This window comes from Suricata suricatta, chromosome 11, assembly GCF_006229205.1.
Source record: "Suricata suricatta isolate VVHF042 chromosome 11, meerkat_22Aug2017_6uvM2_HiC, whole genome shotgun sequence".
Taxonomy (NCBI): Eukaryota; Metazoa; Chordata; class Mammalia; order Carnivora; family Herpestidae; genus Suricata; species Suricata suricatta.
Genome location: NC_043710.1, coordinates 65,087,305 through 65,106,819, shown reverse-complemented (window position 1 = coordinate 65,106,819; position 19,515 = coordinate 65,087,305). Strand labels below are relative to the sequence as shown.

The 19,515-nt window shown below is 36.5% G+C and overlaps 1 protein-coding gene and 1 non-coding gene across 5 annotated transcripts in view; both read left to right on the top strand.

Moving 5' to 3' along the window:
• The window catches only part of DLG2 (discs large MAGUK scaffold protein 2), a 1,964,578-nt gene that overhangs the window by 778,344 nt on the left and 1,166,719 nt on the right, over positions 1-19,515 (top strand). Inside the window, exon 1 of one of the 4 annotated variants that reach the window (XM_029956385.1) lies at positions 7,919-8,181. The exons of 2 other annotated variants lie outside the window; for them this stretch is intronic. In XM_029956385.1, coding sequence (XP_029812245.1) covers positions 8,080-8,181 — 102 coding nt within the window. In that variant the 5' untranslated portion in view covers positions 7,919-8,079. Of the gene's footprint in view, positions 1-7,918; positions 8,182-15,190; positions 15,240-19,515 lie in introns of those variants that run through there. One more of the 4 variants, XM_029956382.1, reaches the window with a different exon arrangement.
• LOC115272917 lies at positions 16,271-16,374 on the top strand. The gene has a single exon (XR_003900562.1). It is a non-coding gene; the product is annotated as a small nucleolar RNA U13 (small nucleolar RNA).

Here is a 19,515-nt window from a genome sequence, read left to right as displayed (position 1 = left end):
AGTTTCTTGGCTCAATTTAGTATATAATGAATGAATGAAGGAATGAATGAGCAAACAAATTAATATTGTTAAGCATTCATTAATAATATGTGCCAAGTCAGCAAAAGAAACACTCAACAAAAAGAAAAGTTAATCTCTAGAATGAGATTGCAAATCCTATATGTATATAATAAGGCTTTAATATCCAAAATATATAAAGGACTTATACAACTCAATAGCAAAAAAGCCCCCAAACTAAAAAAGAATTTAATTAAAAATGGGCAGAGGAACTGTGTAGATACTTTAACAAAGAAGACATACATATGGGCAACTGGAGCATGAAAAAGTGCTCAGTATCATTAATCATCAGGGAAATGCAAATAAGAGACACAATGAGATACCACATCACACCTGTTAGAATGGCTATCATCAAAAAGATAAGAGATAAGTGTTAGTAAGGATGCGGAGAAAAAATTATCTTTATCTCCTATTGGTGGAGATGTTAGGGAAACAACCTGAATGTCCATCAATGGATGGATGGATAAAGAAGGTGTAGTATATACAATGGAATATTATTCAGCCATAAAAAAGAAAGAAATCTTGGCATTTGTAACAACATGGATTGACCTTGAGGACATTTTGCTAAGTGAAATAAGTCATGTAGAGATAGACAGGGACTGTATGATATAACTTATATGTGGAATTTACAAAATCCAAACTCACAGAAACAGTAGAATGGTGATTACCAGAGACCAAGAAATAATAGAAATGGAGATATATTGATGAAAGGTTCAAACTTTTAGTTATAAGATAAAGAAGTCTTGGGGATCTAATGTACAACATGATGATTATAGTTAACAATGCTGTATTATATATTTGAGAGTTACTAAGACAGTAGATTTTAAATGTTCTCACCACAAAAAAAGAAATGGCAATTAATGTGAGATGACAGAGGTGTTAGCTAACACTATGGTGGTAATCATTTGTCAATATATAAGTATATTGAAACAACATATACTTAAACTTCTACAATTTTATAGCTTAGTCAAATCTCAATAAAAAAAATAATAGAGGTTTTATAACTGAAAAGTATAACAAGTTAAAAACAAAATAAATGTTTTAAATAACTAAAGACAGAATTAGTACATGGAAAGATTTCTTCAGAAATCATCCACAGGGTAGCACACACAGCTAAAGAAATAATGGATATAAAAGAAAGGGAAAGTAAATAGATGTTTAATCACAAATTAAGAAGAACAGGATAAGAGAAAAAGATAAAAATGCGTGGTGGTATGCCTTCACATATTTTTTTTTATAATTAACTAAAGACATGAGTCTTGTGATTCATTTTGTAATTGATTAAAGACATGAATCCTTAGATGTGGCCATTACAAGACCTAAACAGAATACAGAAAGTGAATTGCATATCTAGTTACATTGGATTCAATCTCTAAAACAAAACAATGAACAAAATTGGTCAGTGTGAAGAAACTGAACAATTACAAAAAATGATGACAGGATTTATTCTTAAGAATACTTGGAGAAAATAACCTGCAACCTAGAATTTATACTCAGCTAAACTGTCATATAAAAACCAAATAAAATATCTAAATACAATATAAATTATATCTTGCTACAAATCAAAATGGAACAGAATTTGGCTCAGATATCATGTATAAGATACTTATGGAGAATAAAAATGAGTCCCATAGGATTTTTAGTGAAAGTTTAAATTCATACAAGCATAAGTTCACGATTATACATGAAAAATTTTTGAATGTTCATCCTCTTTGCACTAAGAATTCCTTATCTGTAACTTTTTGCCAAATAATTTTGTTATGGATATGTGCAAATATTTTCCCAGGAGAACATTTCCATTCTTTTCATAATATTGAATTAAATATTTTTAAACTGTAATAAGGGACTTGTGAAATATACCATAAAATATTGAAAATACTATGGCATTATTAATGCATGCATAATTTTTATATGTAGATTTTGATCTAAAAGCAAGAATAGATACCAAAGGTATGTTATTTTCAAAAACAGCCTACACTGTTATATATAGTTTGAATACAGTTTTGTTGTGATATTGCTGGAGATGTATCTTCTAAAATATTACAATTATCTCTGGCAATGGAGTTATGACTACTTTCAAATGATTTGTTCCTGATAGTACTTAAAATTACTTCTATATCAAATTTGCTTTTGTATTTAGCACTTATTTTTAACAATAGTTTTTTATTTGAATATGAAAAAATATGTATTTTTAGTTAATCCTCATAGGAATCCTTGAGGTGTTTTATTTAACAACTCATCCCCTTTTTTAATGGATGAGAAAATTAACTGTCAAAGAGGTTTGATTATCTTTACAAAGTGTAAAAGCTAGGACCAAGACCCTAGACACAAATCTTATTCTTTAAACATTGAAATCAAATTTGGTGAACAAGACTTAAATAGTGGTGTTTGTTTAGTTTTTGGGTTTTTTTGTTTCATACTGAAGGATATTACCCAGGTGGTATGAAGGTGTTAGTTTTGAGTTGCTACATCAAAGTGGTGCTTAAGAGTGAAGTGAACTTGATAGGAAGTCTTAGAGGCAAAATTTGGCCTTGCCTTATTTTGAAGGTGAGGACAATTGTTATTTGAAAAATGCTTGATGCTAACACCAAATGTCAAAATTAATTTTGAATCAATGAGCCTTCTTAATAAAGACTGTATCCTTTCCAACTAGGAGATGGGGGTGATTGGCCCACATACTTAGGGGTAGAAATGAGTAGAAATGGAGGAATCAGAAATGACAGAACATAAAGAGTCAACAATCATGGGGAAAGCATGATGCATTTTAGAGTCAGTTTTATGGGGTTTAACACAGTAAAAAGCCTCATTACAGGTATGTGTTCCTCAACAAGAGGGATTTGAGAGAGCTGAGTGTGAGAGGAGACTTTGGGAGACTAAAATTTGTGAAGAAAGTTTAAAGAGTCAGAACTGTTCAGTATAAAGATATTATATATATTGAGTAGGTCTAATAGGTTTATTCTTTTCCACTAATTTTTATTGAAAAAATAAAATTAGGAAATTAACATAAAGCTCTTACAATTTACTGAGTGCCTAGAAAAAACAGGTAAGTGTGATAGGCATTTCAAACTATAGGGGTCCTATAGCATTACTACCATTTTGCAGAATAAGTAATGGTGGTTCAGAGAAGTTAACTAGATTGCTCAAGCATTCTTAGAACTTAAAGTACATTTATGAATATTTAATTATATATACCTCATTACTGTTAGAAAGAGTTAGCTTTTATTTCATGACAGTCTCTTCAATTAATCTGTAAAGTCCTCAGTGGCATTTTCATAGACCTCTCCACCTTACATATTTGAGGAATATCAATGATAAAAACACAGATGGTATTACAAACTATTGATGATTTAATTACATGAAAACATCTCTACTAAAGATTAAGTGAAAGTAAGTGGACTTCAATTTGCAGTGAAAGGGAGGGGTGGGGAAGGGAAATAAAGGTTGAAATCATACAGCTTCAGAGGCAAAACTTAGTGTGTTTGATTGGCTCCAAAGTCCTTATGTCTTCTAAATCTACCACACTTTGTTTATAGGAGTCACTGAGAAGAATTTCATCCAAGAGGTAGAATAGCCTACTTTAACAACTTGGCTCCTAGGGTCAGACTGGTTGGATTCAAATTCCAGTTCTATCACCGAGATAAGTTGTCATCTACTGTGTTGTTATTCTCAATATTCTCTCCTTCTTCCCAGTGAGAGGATTACCCTTCCCCGCCTAACTGGCATCAGGTTTGGCCATATGACCTGCCTTGGCTAATAAAATGTGAAGAGGGAGATATTTTTAATGTCTGAGAAGAAATGTGAAGAGCCACTGCATATTCAGCTATTGATCATTTTCCTTCAATCATGAGAATATCATGTCCCTGATAGATGGTATTCTTCTATGGAACACCATGGGCTAGGGTCATAGTCAAGCTGTGAAGGACATGTAATACACAGGAGAAATAAACCTTTGTTGTTGAAAGACGTGGAGATTTTTTTGTTAGTTGATTCATTAAGCTAACTAGTACACCAGTTTTGTTAGCCTGGAGACATCTGGCTCTGATTCAGTTTCCCTTTTTTAAAATATTCAGTGGCTTAGAGTTAAATAAATTAATATAGATAAATTTAGAGAGGCTTGGTAGCTTGCTCAAAGTTTTATAGTCAATAAGAAAAACAACAGGGCTCCTGGAGTCCAGAACACCCTTTTCCTTTCCGACATGAAACACTGATTTTTAAAAATTGGAGGGGCACTTGGTGGCTCAGTTGGTTGCCTCTGACTCTTGATTTTGGCTCCAGGCATGACCTCAAGATTCATGACTTCAAGCCCCACACCAGGCTCTGTTTTGACAGCACAGAGCCTGCTTGGGATTCTCTCTCTCTCCTTCTTTCTCTTCCCCTCCCCCATCATGCTCTCTCACTCTCAAAATAAATAAACTTTAAAAAAAAAAGTAATAAAAATTGGAATGGGAATGATCAAGAGAAAGAAAAAAGGATTAGTAGCTAATGCCTCTTACCTTTTCTCAATTTCTGATTAGTAATAATAACAAATAAAATATTAAAATTGAACCTGAATCCTGTTTTTGGGTATGTGAATTTGAGTCAGTTTTGAGGAAAGTTGTCATTAGGAAAAATTTTTAATATTGTATAGTTGTCATGTGTCATTTTGAAATAGTTATGATTAGAACTGTAAATATTACCAAATCATTGGAATGTCTAATTAAGGGTGGTTATTTTGAATATTAAAATGAATGCATCATCTCCTGGCATACCCCAGTAATACCTCCTTGTAAAAATAATGCAATATATCCCCATGGAGAATACTCCCAAATTAGTGCTTTTCAGACCAATAATGCAGTGTGTTCATATTTTAAGGTAACAGTGATTCATTTTTTTTTAACCATAGTGATTACTGGCTGTAACTATGGAATGCATTGTCATGGAAACCACTCCCCACCTTCTGCCCCTCTTCAGTTCACCCCAGAGCTATTATTGAGAAACAAGAATTAAAGAAAAGCATTTTGTCAGATGCATATGAACAGATATAACAGACACACACACACGTGTGTGTGTGTATAGAGATAAATGAATTATCATTGATTAAATTTAAACAGTAAGAGTAAGGAACTGAAATATACATTTTTCTTTATATACTGCCTTTGGCTTTCTCAGTCTAAACCAGCACAAACTGTAAAATGAGAAATAACTTGAACATAGCAGCCTTTAACGCTGCCCTAGAATAGGAGGTCAGCCTTAGCTTGGGTAATTCATTAGGGAAAGACTGTTAGTTATTATTGGAACATCACAATATAGAGCATACAATACTTTTGGGGTGTTTGAAATCCAAATTATAGGCTAATGAATAAGGGAAATATTGTACAACTTTTTTTTAGAATCCATTCGCCTTTGGAAAAACAGCCGTAATTATAGATGCTCTGTAGGTGGAAGTGCTCACACAATCACACATTTTATGGTAACATAAAGGGATAAAATGATAAGGGATACACTTAATGTGTGAATGTGACTTTAGGATTTACAGAAGGCACCAGACCAGAGTTCTGATCCTAAAATGTGATCTGTTATATTTAGGCACATATGTATTAGACCTCCTGAGCCCCAGCAGCCCCTAGATGACCAACAAATTGAACAGTCCTGACTGCTAATCGGGGAATTGACTAGGTGAGGATTCCTGCTCTTATTATGAGAATCCCAAAGCTGGAGGCATAGCTGCTGCCTTCAGTTAGAACTAGATTTGCCTCAACTTTTCCTGCCTTCTCATGCTGATCTTCACACACACTTAGCTTGATGTTGATTTCCATTCAGGTGGTCTTAATTTTGTAAGGAGGACCCATATGCTTCTTACCAGAAGCCTGAATAAGAATATAGAATCCTTGATATCCTTCTGGCCTATGGAATGATAACATAGGGTTGAGTTTAAGAATCCCAAGGAATTATTCAATCAGGTTTGGTTTTCAGTAACTTGAGACAAGAGGGTAGGGTATTTTGCATATGGGCAGGTGAAAGGAAGTTTATATGGCACTGCATTGACTTGACAGTTTGCAAGTTGTTTTTTTGTTTTACTGGAACTTTAAGTCTGAATCATATAAGTGGTAGTAGGGCTCATTAACTTAGAGTGCAAGTGGTCTGGTATTCTCATGGAACTGCATTAGAAATTCATGCTTCCAGCAGAGTTTGCTATGGATATTTAGGACTCTTTTGTTGCTATATTTGAAGTGGGATCTGAGGTGAATGCCCAATCAGAGACTTTTGGAACTAGCATATGCATGTGAATATGACAGGCCTAACCCTTCTCAGATAAATCTGGAGTCTTTAGAACATGCTTCTGGAGAAGTATGTGAAGTCTCCTGCGATGTTGCTTTGTAAACAGTCTTCTGTCAGTTTTCTTTGAGCCTTATCTTCATGGTTTATGGACTGTGTAGCTTGGCCAAGTGATATATCCTCAGGGCCCCCATTTCTTCCTCTAGAAAAATGTGTCCAATAATATCTGTCTCCCCGGCTAAGGCATGAGACAGGCTACATAAGTAAAGAGCAGCTTCTCGGTACCACCAGGCTTACCACAGGAAATTCCTTAGTGCCTCTAGTCTTCATGACAGCCCTGCAGGGTAGCGTTAATAGCATGACCTCACAGAGAAGCAAACAGAGGCTCAAACAGTGTAAGTGACTGCAACAAAGCCACTCAGCACCATCAGCAGAGTCTAATTCAAATCCTGATGTCTTTTTTTTCTACCAACCATTTGTGAGGCAGAGTGCCAGGCACTCAGGTGACACCAAGAGGGTGCTAGTTTTACCTACTCCCTACTCTTTTACATCCTTCCGAACTCTTATTTTATTTATTTACTATAAATTTATTTAGTTAGTTTTGGTCTTCAATAAGCAGTTTTGCAGCTGGGCCAGCCACATGCTGATTTTTTTTTTTTTTTTTGCAATTTTGATAGCCTCACTTTAAAAAGGAAATAAAAAAAAAAAAGAAAGAAAAAAACAGCAAATCATATCCACCAGTCTTGTGCCATTCATACTTCCAGAGCAGCATAAAGACTTCTGGGGCTTTTTGGAGCCTCTAAGACATTAAGGTGGGGATGGGACTGACGCTTCCTTTTTGAGCTTGAAAAATGGTATATCAGAAAAAAAACCTTGATTCTGAGGAAGATTCTACCACCTAGGAAGTGAGTCAGCTCCCTGACCCAGAAGTCAAGGGCATGGGGTCCCAGTAAATCATTTTCAGTACACTTCTACCCCAGATCCCTTTGCGGGCCATCAACTCAGGCACACCGGTGTCAGAGGGCCAGCCTGGAGAATGCACCCAGCAGGGTTCACAAGGGCCTCCCCTTCGTAGCTCACACTCGGAGGTCGCAGATTCTGGAGGCAGCAGCGGTGGGGGTCGAGCGTGGCCCCGGGTCACATAGCACTGGAGCCTTCTCACACCGACTCCAGAGCGACGGCTGAGCTAGGCTGGTGAGCACCTTGCTCCCTCCCTCTGTCGGCCCCTCCCTTCCACCCCACTTGCCCGGCCAGCGCTCCCCACGGTGACTCTGGATTGCAGCAAGCCACTGGCTTTTTACCAAATCGGGAGCTGCAGTATTTTTTTTTCCTTCAGAGAGAATAATTTCAGCCCCCTTCAGCTCGCATGACAATCTTGTGTGACTGGGGCGAGTAGGCGGGCACATCCTTTTACATGCTAATACTGCCCCACCTCCTTTGAACCCTCCTCTAAGCGCCTGGCTCCTTTTTATTTTTATTTTATATTTTTTTAATTTTTAAAAATTTTACCTACCCCAAATTCACCATAGGGGGGGAACCCTTCTTGGCTCTGTCGCTCCCCCCACGCCTCATTCCCCAGGGAAGGGAGACCCCGAGACGCTTGTTACTTGCCCGTGTTGTTTCTACCCGGGCGCCGGGATGGCCGCGCAGGGTGCAGGGGGCAGCTCTCTGAGCTGCTGCACGGTCTAGGCTGTCACTCCATGTGCCCGGCGGCAAGCACCGTGTTCGGGTCCCCCAACGAGCTGCCACTGCCGCAGCTCGAAAGGAATGTCCCCTGTTGTTAAGGACCCTGACTGTTTTACCCCAATGATTTGCCACTGCAAAGTTGCTTGCACCAACAACACTTTGTCGTTGATGTTTGGATGCAAGGTAGGACGAGGTTCATGTCTTTTTAATGCATGCTGCCTCCCTTGGGGGAGCTAACAATTCCTTTTGTTGTTTGTTTATGTGTCTGCTTGTTGGGAGAGTGACAAAAGCTACGACTTGCTCTGCCCTTTCTGGGAGCTGGCTGGGTTTGGGGGCCTTGAGAGCGCACTGATTTTACGGAGTTCGATGTTGGGTTGGTAACTCCTTTGTGGCAGGACCCTGGTCTCTAATGTACCGAGGTTGCAAGAGCAGATCGCGCCTCGGAAAGGGGGCGCCTTAGGTGACTCTGTGATCTTGTTATGCATTTAGTTAGTGGCTTCTGGCTGCTCATTTGTGAGCTCCTGAACTCCATCACAGGTTACCACTGCCTGGGAGCCCCAGACTCAAACGGCCCACAGTTAAGGTTATCTGGGATGGTGGGTGTGCTCTTGAGATGAAATTGAACATATCAGTTTGCTATTTGACACTTTTAAACCTTAAGAGTTTATTTTTGTTACAGACAGCATATCTGGAAATGGGCTCATGTTGCCCCAAATTGTGTATCTTTTCTGTGAGCTTGTACAGTCCACTTGAAATCAACATTCAGAAATAATATCAAGAGGTGGCGCAATTAATCAGTGAAGTTTCTGGTGAATAACTGTCCCACCCCAGATTTTTGTAAAGGTGATTGGTTTTCCCAAGGAAATGAGATTTGATGGGTTTTGAAGCAGGCTACCATTGACTGATCCTTGTCTCTAACTTTTTTGGTAGACTGGAAGATGCACCTCTTGAAAAGGATGCATAGAATTTGGTATGTGAGCAGTCTTAACCCATGAATGATCTGAAAGCATGTCCCCTTAGTCCTAGACACACACCTTCATTTATTTTCATTGTGAAAAGCTGCTGAGTTTGTCTGGCCTGTTTGTATAAAACACTTTTGTGGCCACTATGGTGAGATCAGGAGAGAGAGAGCCTGATCTGAAATAACTGAAAATTCACTTTCGTAAGTGAAAAAAATCACATGATCCTCGTTGCTCTGAAAGATAACACCAGTGACTGGATTGGACACTGGCAAGCACCTTAGGCAGTAGAGTTAATGAAACATAGGCATTCAACTTCATGGATAGTGCTCAGAGGAGGTGTAGTTGTAATGGAAAAATGGGGAATCAGGATTGTGAGTTTTATACTGGCTGTGCCTAGAGAATCTCTTTTCTCTGAGCTTCTGGTTTTCTTCTGTCAGATGAGAGGTGTGGATGAAGTGATCTTCCATGGCTCTCATATTCTCCAGTGATTCTTTGGTAAAATTATTTAATGGTAAAGTTATTGCCAGAGACTGATGTTTTTTTTATTCAATATAGTAGACTGTACCTTAGAGTCAGTTAAAAAATTATTGATCATACTGAAGACTAGATAGATGCTCCTTTTGAAACCCTTAGAAAAATGTTAGAGTTTTTGAAGGTTTTTGTGTTCACTGCTGTCAGGAAGATATATGTGAATGAACAGCACCAGTAGTTAACTTATTACCTCCTCTCCCTCACATAACCTGCAACCCTCCCCTATGCTTCTATCCACTCACTCTTCTAATTGTATTTACAGTGGCATCTTAGCCATGGCTATATTTAAAATCCATTCCCATAAACTTATGAGAATTGCTTTGCAGCACTAAGTGATTATGAACAAAGGTGAATTATTTGTCAAGGGAAATTAAACACAAGCTAATAATCAAATAAGATAAGCTATTGACGTGGAAATGTTGTTGAATATGTGTTCAACCCTTGAAGCTTCTTTTCAAAGAAGTTTCTTTTATGCTGTTAAAATTACACGCATGCTTTTTTTTTTGAGGCTAGGGAATTAGATTGGTTTAACTTCTTTTAAATTCTCTTACTTTTGGTGCTCTGGTTTGAAAAGTTCAGTTTGTGAGAGAGAATCATATCAATGTGGGGAAGCACCTAAATCATGTGTGTTGGTAGATATTGTTCTGTGGGAAAAAAATCAAGTCTCCATGAAAATTAAAAAATACTTTTAGAAGGTCTATCCATTTCCTTTTGTCAAACATTTGAATTCGAATGTTTGTAAGCCCAATATATTGGTATTAATCATTATATTATAGTCATACTTAACACTTGCTTAATTATAGACTGGTTGATGTAAGTTTCCCACCTTGGGAATCTTAGATATGGAAAGAATAATAGAGCCTTCTACTCTTGCCTTTCTCTAGTAAAATTCTTCAAGACTATAATGATGGATGACAACAGAATATAATATGGAACGCTTGTATATCATATAAGCCTGGATTTCAAAACTAGATGTACCACTTATTAGATATATGACTTCTATAGGTCTCAGTTTCCTCATAGGTAAAATGGCCACCATAATAACTGCTGCCTTATATATTACTATGTCATTGTGAAAAATAGTTTAAATGAGGTACATGCAGTGCTTAGTATGTATGTATTTACCAAATGATTGATACTTTAATTTGGTCTTGGTTATTTTTACAGCTCTATTAGAAGGGTCTCATCACTTCTAGAAGGACATGTTCTTTTGATAAATTGTTTCTTTGCTGTGAGCTTGATCATTGCTTTTCCTAAAGTTTCTTTTCTCTATGTGAAGTGTTTGTATAAAATGTAGGAACCATTTATATATTGATAAAACATTCATGGAACACAATGGGTTTTTAGAAACTAATGAAAAACTGATACTGTTGTTTTGCTGAATAAACAAATACTCATTGAGCCATGAATAAATGCTAGACACTGGAGATGGGGCAGTAAACAACTATTGTGTCCCATCGTCTCAAAGTCAAAAGATGTGGTGGATGATTGCATTAATTGCAGTGTTGATTTATGGAAAAATATAAAATAAGGGTTTTAATTGAATCTTTGAGCAATGAAAGTAGAATTTAAATAATTATTGGAGAAACAACTCATGGAAACATAGAAGCCAATATGGCACCGCCAAAAGTGCATTTATTCCAATATTATCTATCAGGTTTGAATGTAAGATTAATAAGATTGATAGTTTCCTTCTGGGAAGACTTATCATGCAAAGTCTAAAGTCATGTTTGCTTCTTGGCCATTAGTTTGTTTCAAAAACACTTAAACTGTTGTTCTTATTCTCCCAAACCTAGGAATGGCTTAGAGGGCACTGGGTAACTTCAGTGTTCAAGGAAGAAGCCCACAATAATTTTACTTTATCACTTAGCAATATCCAGGGTCCCCGCTTGCTGCATCCTGGCTGTTATTCAGTTTAGTTAGCTGACTATATGGCTTATAATTATAAATGTGAAGTGCCTTTCTGTGCTAGGCTCTATCCCAGGTCCTGTGATAGGCATTAAAGATACAAATGTAAGTATGGCACCATTCCTTTCATCCAGGAATTGCAAGTTTATTGAAGGAGATAATCCTCCTCCCTTCCCTAAAGTATAGAAAACTCACAGTCCTACCTGTCTCTCATAAGAGAAATCAAAGCAATGTTATTAAAAAAAAAAAAAGTTTTCCTATTAGTACTCTTCTTACCCCAGTCCATATGCCATTATCATACAATGCTGCTATGGGACTGGAAATTCCATGGTGAATAAGGCCTTCTGAAACCCTTTTCCCTCATGGTAGCTTTTTGTGTTATTATCTGAAAACAGGCATCACTTTGTCTTTGCTTAACTATGATTAATATCAACAAAAGCTAGACACTATCCTAGGTGCTTTATAAGTGTTATTTCTTTTAACCTCCATAGTGCCCACGCAAACAGAGAAAGGATGGAGGGAAAGAAAGTGAACTACAACAGGATGATGGGAAAGGACAGAGGAGAAAGAGGAAGAAGAAATGTCTTGTGGGCTTGCATCCTCCAGAGAGTGCTTACACAGTCTCCCAAAATCGGAGTGTCTATCAGCACTTCTCTGGTGGACAGTTCCCTGGAACACTAACATTCAAAATTCTTGCAAGCTTCCTTTTCCTGCCTAGAAAGTCTCTTTCAGGGAGAAGTGGATATGTTTGTTCATATGTTTATTTATACATAGCTAATTTTTTTTACAGAAGTGTGGCAAATATATCTATCATTATATTCATTAATAGATATATTACTGCACATATATGAGTATTTTGAATATTGCCAGTGCCTGGCTATTTTGGTATGTTTTTTATTTTTATTTTAAAGTCATATATGTTCACTGAAATAAATTTTAATAGCATAAAGTCAGAAATAAAACAAATTTTAGAAAATACCCTTGTCCCAAAGGACTGGAGATTAAAACTATTAATATTTTACTGTATATTTTTCCAGTTTTCTGTTACTATTTTTTGTTGGTCTACATATAGCTTATTTTTGAAAATGCAGTTGGAATCATATTGAGTTTACTTCTGAATGTTTTAAAATTATATTAGGATTTGTATATATGTCTTAGTAGCTGTATAACAGATAATGATCTTTATCTTTGGATATTTAGGCTTTCACATATATTTTATACTATTTAAAATAAAAGGTATATCTTGGTAAATAATTTTTTTGAATTCAAAATAATTTCCTTTGGGTAGTTTGGAATAAGTAGAATTACTAAGACATATTTTAAATATTTTATAACTCTTGATGATGAGCTATTCCATTTATTTTAAACATAGCTATATAAATTTGCACTGCCACAAGTTGCTTTATATGTCATAATATTCTCCATGTTTAAATAGTTTTTCTCTACTTTATGAATTTATAAATAAGAGGTAATTAGTTTATTCTCCTGTGAATAAGGTTAAAACTCTGTTTGACTTTGACTTTATAGGAGTCCCATGACTATATTGGTGTATCCTAGTTTAAAAATACCTAATATGCAAAAAGTCCATGTGTTCAAAATGGGTACATCAAGGTAACAGCTATTTATATCATCAAGACATTAGTCCCTGTCCCACAACATACATACTAAGCTACTACCATGTGCCAAATACATGTTCTAAATGTGTTATTGATGTCAACTCACTTAATCCTCACAGCCATCTTTAGAGATGGATATGATAGATATATACATGTCAGAAATGGGGAAACTGAGGCATACAGACTTCAAGTAACCTGCTTAAAGTCACATAGCTTTTAAATAGCAGAGCCAAAATGTGAGCCCAAGCATTTTATGTCTAGAGGCTACAACTCATTTGCAGAACTAACCGTAGATTTTCTTTCATGTAGCAACTTCCTGTAAGTGCCTTTAAGTTGGGAGTCAATTTGCAAAAATATAACTTATACATACTTTTCTTGGCATAAATTTGAATTTGAATGCAAGGCACACCTGTCAGAAGAATCAGCCTCTTTTTAAAGTATTTATTTATTTAAAAGGAGTTGGAGCTAATACGTCATTTCCTATAGTATTCATGTTCTCACCTAGGGTTACTAAACCATATAGACAGGATGTAACATCTCAAGAGCACACAGCAAGTCACAGAGCCCAAGCTAGAACCAGGTCTCCTAGTTTGTAGCAAGCTCAGTGTTATTTTTCTATGCCATGATCTCTAACTATGCACTAGAAGTTCTGAGAATCAAGGTGAGAGAAGAGAAACTGACAGGTTTTATCTGTAAAAAGCAGGAAAAATAACACCTTGTCTACAGGACTATTACCAGAATTAAGTGATACATCACATGTGAAAACATTTAACATAATGCCTGGAATGTGGTAAATATTCAACACATATTTTTGTATTCTATTAAGGCCACTTTGCAAACTGGTGAAAAAAAATGGAGGTTGTTGGTAGTCAACTGAAAAGTGTTATTCAGTCAAATACATTGAAATTCATCTGTTAGTAAATGAGGTGTACTTTAATCTAACACATCATTGAAAGTGTTTTAATGCCACAAAAGGCAGAATCTAAAAGTTTACATAATTCACACCCAAAAAATATCCTAGATTAAATCTGACCCAGAAAGAGAAAATGAAAAATGAGCTAATGAGTGAAGTAGGTGCTGAATATTCCAAAGAAGCAGGTTGCATAGGCCTTGTGTCCCATTTGAGAAAGAATACTTGCCAGTTCAAGGTCCTTTTCAAATTTTTTACTTTTAATAGTGGGAATGGGGAGGGGGACTAAATATCACAAGATAAAAAAGGTTAAATATTATGCAGCCACTAAACTATGTTAACAAAAAGGAATGTTGAATCATAGAATTTAGGTTTTGAAAAACCTGAGACTTATTTTTTGTTATCAAGCCTTTTGCTTTGTAATCACTTATGGGTATCCCAGGGAAGTTTCAAAGTAAAATCATCTCCAGTGCCTTCTGAATTACATTACTTCAGGATTCCTATTATACCCAATGGTCAATACTTAATTCTTTATAATATTTATCTGTAAATTTTATTTACTTATTCTAAACTGTGACCTGCTTAGGGACAAAGTCCATATCATATTCATTTATTATAGTACCTAAGAGATCGAGGAAATGTTCCATGAAAGACCATCAATAAATATTTGTTGAATGAGTGAATGAATTATATAGGTGCTTGTAAGTGTTTACTGAATGAGTGAAAACAAGTGTCTATTTTGTTGCAGTTCATTTGTTATTTTCCTTAGCAGATTGCCTCTGACAACCTCTTGTGCTATTAAACTTTGTAGAGCTTACATTTCCCTGAAGCATAGACAAGGTGTGACTCAATGTGTTACCCTGGTATGATGGTTAATTTTATGTGTGAACTTGATTGGCCCAAGGGGTGCCCAGGCATTTGGCAAAATGTTATTCTGGGTGTGTCTGTGAGGGTTTTTCTGGATGAGGTTAATATTTGAATCATTAGACTGAGTGAAGCAGATTGCTCTCCTCAAAGTGAGTGGGCCTCATCCAGTACATTGAGGACCTGGATAGAACAAAAAGGTTGAGTAAGAAGTATCTCCTTCTGTCTCACGGCTTTGACCTGGGATATTGGTCTTTTCTTGTCTTTGGTCTTGAACTAACATATGAACTATGCTTGGGTCTCAGGCCTGCTTGGACTTCAGATTGGAACTTAAACCATCAGCTATCTTGATTCTCAGGCCTTCAACCTTAGACTGAAAGGACATGTCAGCTCTCTTGCGTCTCCAGCTTGCCAATGCAGATCTGGGGACTTCCCGGCTTCCATAATTGGGTGAGCCATTTCCATAACTAAATCTCAGTTTCTCACTCTGTAAAATTCTGACTAATAGAAATTCTGACTAGGGTGAGATTCCTGGACATGTTATCACTAGTAAGTCATTCTTGTCTAATAAGTTACAGATGAGCTAATAGATTATAAATATAATTGAATCCCCATGCCCTGGGGATCTTATTATAGTTAAACTTGTTTTCTCAGAAGGTCTTGGATTTTTTTCATTATAAATCACAGATTATACCTTCAGATATAATATAGTAGAAATCATTCAATACTTTAGAGAATTTTACATCTGTTTTTACATATATGAATGTTCTTATCAACCTGTGACCATATTGTACATTGAAGTGGTTATTAAGTATTCAATAATAATTTCTCCTATGAAAATTTAGATGATCAGATCAAAGGGAATAAGAATATTGTCTTTAATTATGGCTTCTGGAAACTTTATAAATAACATAGTATATTTTGAACATCATTTTGTGTGTCTGTAACTAATATCAAATGAGAAATTCACAAAATAGTTAATTTTCTTTCTGTAGTATAGTTAACTCATAATGCAAAATACTTCATATTTTAAAAATGGTCTCATGCTTCAATAAGCTGTGCCACAGATAATTAAAGAATCAATGATTGCTTTAAATATACTTAGAGAAGGCTTTTTAGAAATAACTGAAATTAATCTGGGGTTTTCAAGGCATTGGGCTAGATCAGAAAGAAAAAAAAAAGAGTTTGACTTTGGACTCAAGTCTACTACTGATATCTATGATCCCATACTTCTTTGCTAGTGTTAAAAGAACAGGCTAACAAAAACTAGTGGTGTGATCTTGAAGTTGTATCTTCTCTTTGAAAGGAAGAAGGGAAGGGATAAAGAATGAAGGACAGGCAGATAGAGTGTTAGGTTATATCCAACCAACCATCTGAATGAGGCAGAGAGATGCCTTGGGTAAGTCTTAAGCTTGAGTGTGTTGTTGGATAGGAAAACATAGAAGGAGGAAGCAAGGTTGGTATCAAAAGGGGTTATATGGATCCTTTTGTACTTCATAAGTGTGATGATTGGGTGTTCACACCATTGTGTGATATGTGCCACCCTTAAGCCTTGTTATGGCATCAGCACATTACCCATCTGATGTAGGAAAAAAAGGTGTTGTGTGGCTAAATCATTAGGTCTGTGATGTTGGAGAAGCTCTTTCACTTCTCTTAGGTTCAATTTTCTTATCTATACAATGGAGAAGAAAAATACTTAATGTGTTTTTATGCCATACAAATAAGAAAGCAATTACTGGTATACCTGGCATGTAGTAGCCATTATATAATTTTTTTCTTTCTCTCACTCTCTCAGATGCAGTCCCTTCCCATTTCACTTTTGTTTCTATTAGCATAGTACGTGATTGCCTAGAAAGAGGCTTTTATTTTTAATTTTTACTTTTACATGTGACATTTAAAAGTGAGGAAGAAAAAAGTTTACTCTGTGAACCAGATCATTCAACTCACCTTTACTGAGTATTCAGTGTGTCATTATTTTGTTAGATTTTATTGACCATTTCCAGCATATCACTTGATTGACCCCATTTTCTCCTATTTAAAGTAATACTGGCATAACCATTCCCCCTCATGATTTACCTCAGAGAGTCTGCAAGAGAATGCTCCCAACTCCCAAAGCACCTTACCTGTGAGCAGAGATTCAGTAATGTGTGTATGTTACCATAGCTGTGGTTATGTGTGGTATTGGTGCCTAACGGTATTAAGTAGATAACCCTTTTCCTAACATCTGCTGCCTGAGAAAATTTTGTTTTACAGATCAGCAAACCTTATTTCTTTTATTTAAAAGCCCAAATGACTATCAAAAAGAAATGCTCCTTGAGATTCTGTATCCTAATTCCCAAATAAATCTTTCTTGAGTTTTGTAAAATGAAAACGTTTTCTCTCTGTGCTTGAGCCTTGTGTACTGCCCTTTCTGGAGCTATTTCCCCGCAAATTGCTATGGTTGGTCTCTCAAGCCAGAGGGAAGAAAAAGGTTTTATAATGAAAATGCTGACAGGTTCTTATCTACAGCAGTATGAGTAAGGATGCTATGATCTCATTTATTGTAGAAACCGGATGCCTGTGTTGGCTGAAGGAAGATCAGGCATCCTCCAGAGCTCTGAGGTTTTGAATTTTTATCTTGAAAAGTTTTCAAGGAAGAAAAATAACTGTAAGAAAATAGGAAACCAGGGCCATACGAACTGCACCTTTCTTCTTCCAGTAAAATAGTAAAATGAATTTCAATAAGGTTCTCAGATGAAGGTGGTCAGAGGGTTTAAGAGGCTGGAAATGGGGATTGTGTATTTACTTGCTGTATGCAAGGCTTACCTCTTTGTCATGGTTTTATCGGACTATTTAGAAAGAACCTTTATTCTTGATCTTACTCATATTATGGACAGCATTCTGAAATTAGTTATCTTTTGTCCCTCAACAGCTCTGCAAAGTAGCTATTTTTTTTTTAGATTTATAGAAACTAAAGCACATTTGATTTAAAAATTCTCTTCACTACAGTTGTTAAATATCAGGCTAAACACTGGTTTTCCATGGTGCTTTTAGGGTAATCAAATAGCTAGTTGAGAGTAGATAGGGTATTCTTTAGTGTCTCTTTTCTGCTCATACTCCCTAAATAATGCTATGCCTTGCTCAAAGTCACAGGGCATGTAATAGTGGCACTGGAGTTTAAGATTAGTTTTCTGACTCTAAGCCCGGAGAAAGTCTCTTTTTCCCTTGTTTGTCCTTTAAGGATCTCCTAGGGACTGACCCATGCTTCCAAAACATAACCAAGATATTTCTGGGATCCTGCCAAGAACAGAGAGAAGAGCTGATACTTGCCCCATAATACTCATTTATGTGATCAAATGAGTAAGTGTTGCCTATATTGAATTTGAAAGGGCTGAGGGGGCACAGTGTGGAGGCTCAGCAGATGTGTACCAAATGAAATCAAACAGTACCTGTGCAGTGAAGACAGCTAAGCATTTCAGATTATGTAGGACTTGAAATTACTGGTTTCTTCTGTCCTATGGCTTCTAACCTGTTGCAGATAGCCCCTAGCCTGGAAATGCGATGTGTTTTGTGTTCCTGAAACCCATAGAAGTTAGAGCATGCAGTTAGGTCAGATGAAGGTACTGTGGACTTTCTCTTTCATTATTTTACATCCAACTTTAGGAGTCTAGGACCTGGAAACTGCCTTCTTACCTCCAATCAAATCAATTTCATGTACAGCTCCATTATTGGTTATTTAAACATTTAATGTTAAGCCAAGAAACTCAAGAATTTGCATGTCCCAAAACCCAGCTATTTCTGTGACAGGAATATGTGGAACAAAATGTATCTTTGAAAAATGAAAATCTTTATCTTTGTGTAAAGATGGTCTAGGTAGTAGACATTCTGAGTTCTAGGGAAGCAGAGAAAATTTGCTTATATAGTTGATTTCAGATGAACCAGCTTCTACTAACAAAAATAAAATCTAGGTGTTTCCTTGTATAATTCTATGCATATAAGATTAGCTAATTTTTGGACATTACCAGACCCACATGCATATTTTTTCCATTCACATGGATTCAACAAGATAGTTTCTTTTTTTTTAAATAGTTTATTGTCAAATTGGTTTCCATATAACACCCAGTGCTCTTCCCCACAAGTGCCCTCTTCCATCACCACCACCTCTTTTCCCCCCTCCCCCTTCAACCCTCAGTTCGTTTTCAGTATTCAGTAGTCTCTGAGGTTTTGCGTCCCTCTCTCTCCCCAACTCTCTTTCCTCCTCCCCCTCCCCCTGGTCCTCCATTAGGTTTCTCCTGTTCTCCTGTTAGACCTATGAGTGAAAACATATGGTATCTGTCCTTCTCTGTGTGACTTATTTCGCTTAGCATGACACCCTCAAGGTTCATCCACTTTCCTACAAATGGCCATATTTCATTCTTTCTCATTGCCATGTAGTACTTCATTGTATATATATACCACATCTTCTTGATCCATTCATCACGTGATGGACATTTAGGCTCTGTCCATGTTTTGGCTATTGTTGACAGTGCTGCTATGAACATTGGGGTACATGTGCTCCAATGCATCAGCACTTCTGTATCCCTTGGGTTGATGGGTCATAAGGGAGTTCTATGGATAGTTTTTTGAGGAACCTCCCCACTGTTTTCCAGAGCAGCTGCACCAGTTTACATTGCCACCAACAGTGTAGGAGGGTGCCCGTCTCTCCATACCCTCGCCAGCATCTATAGTCTCTTGATTTGTTCATTTT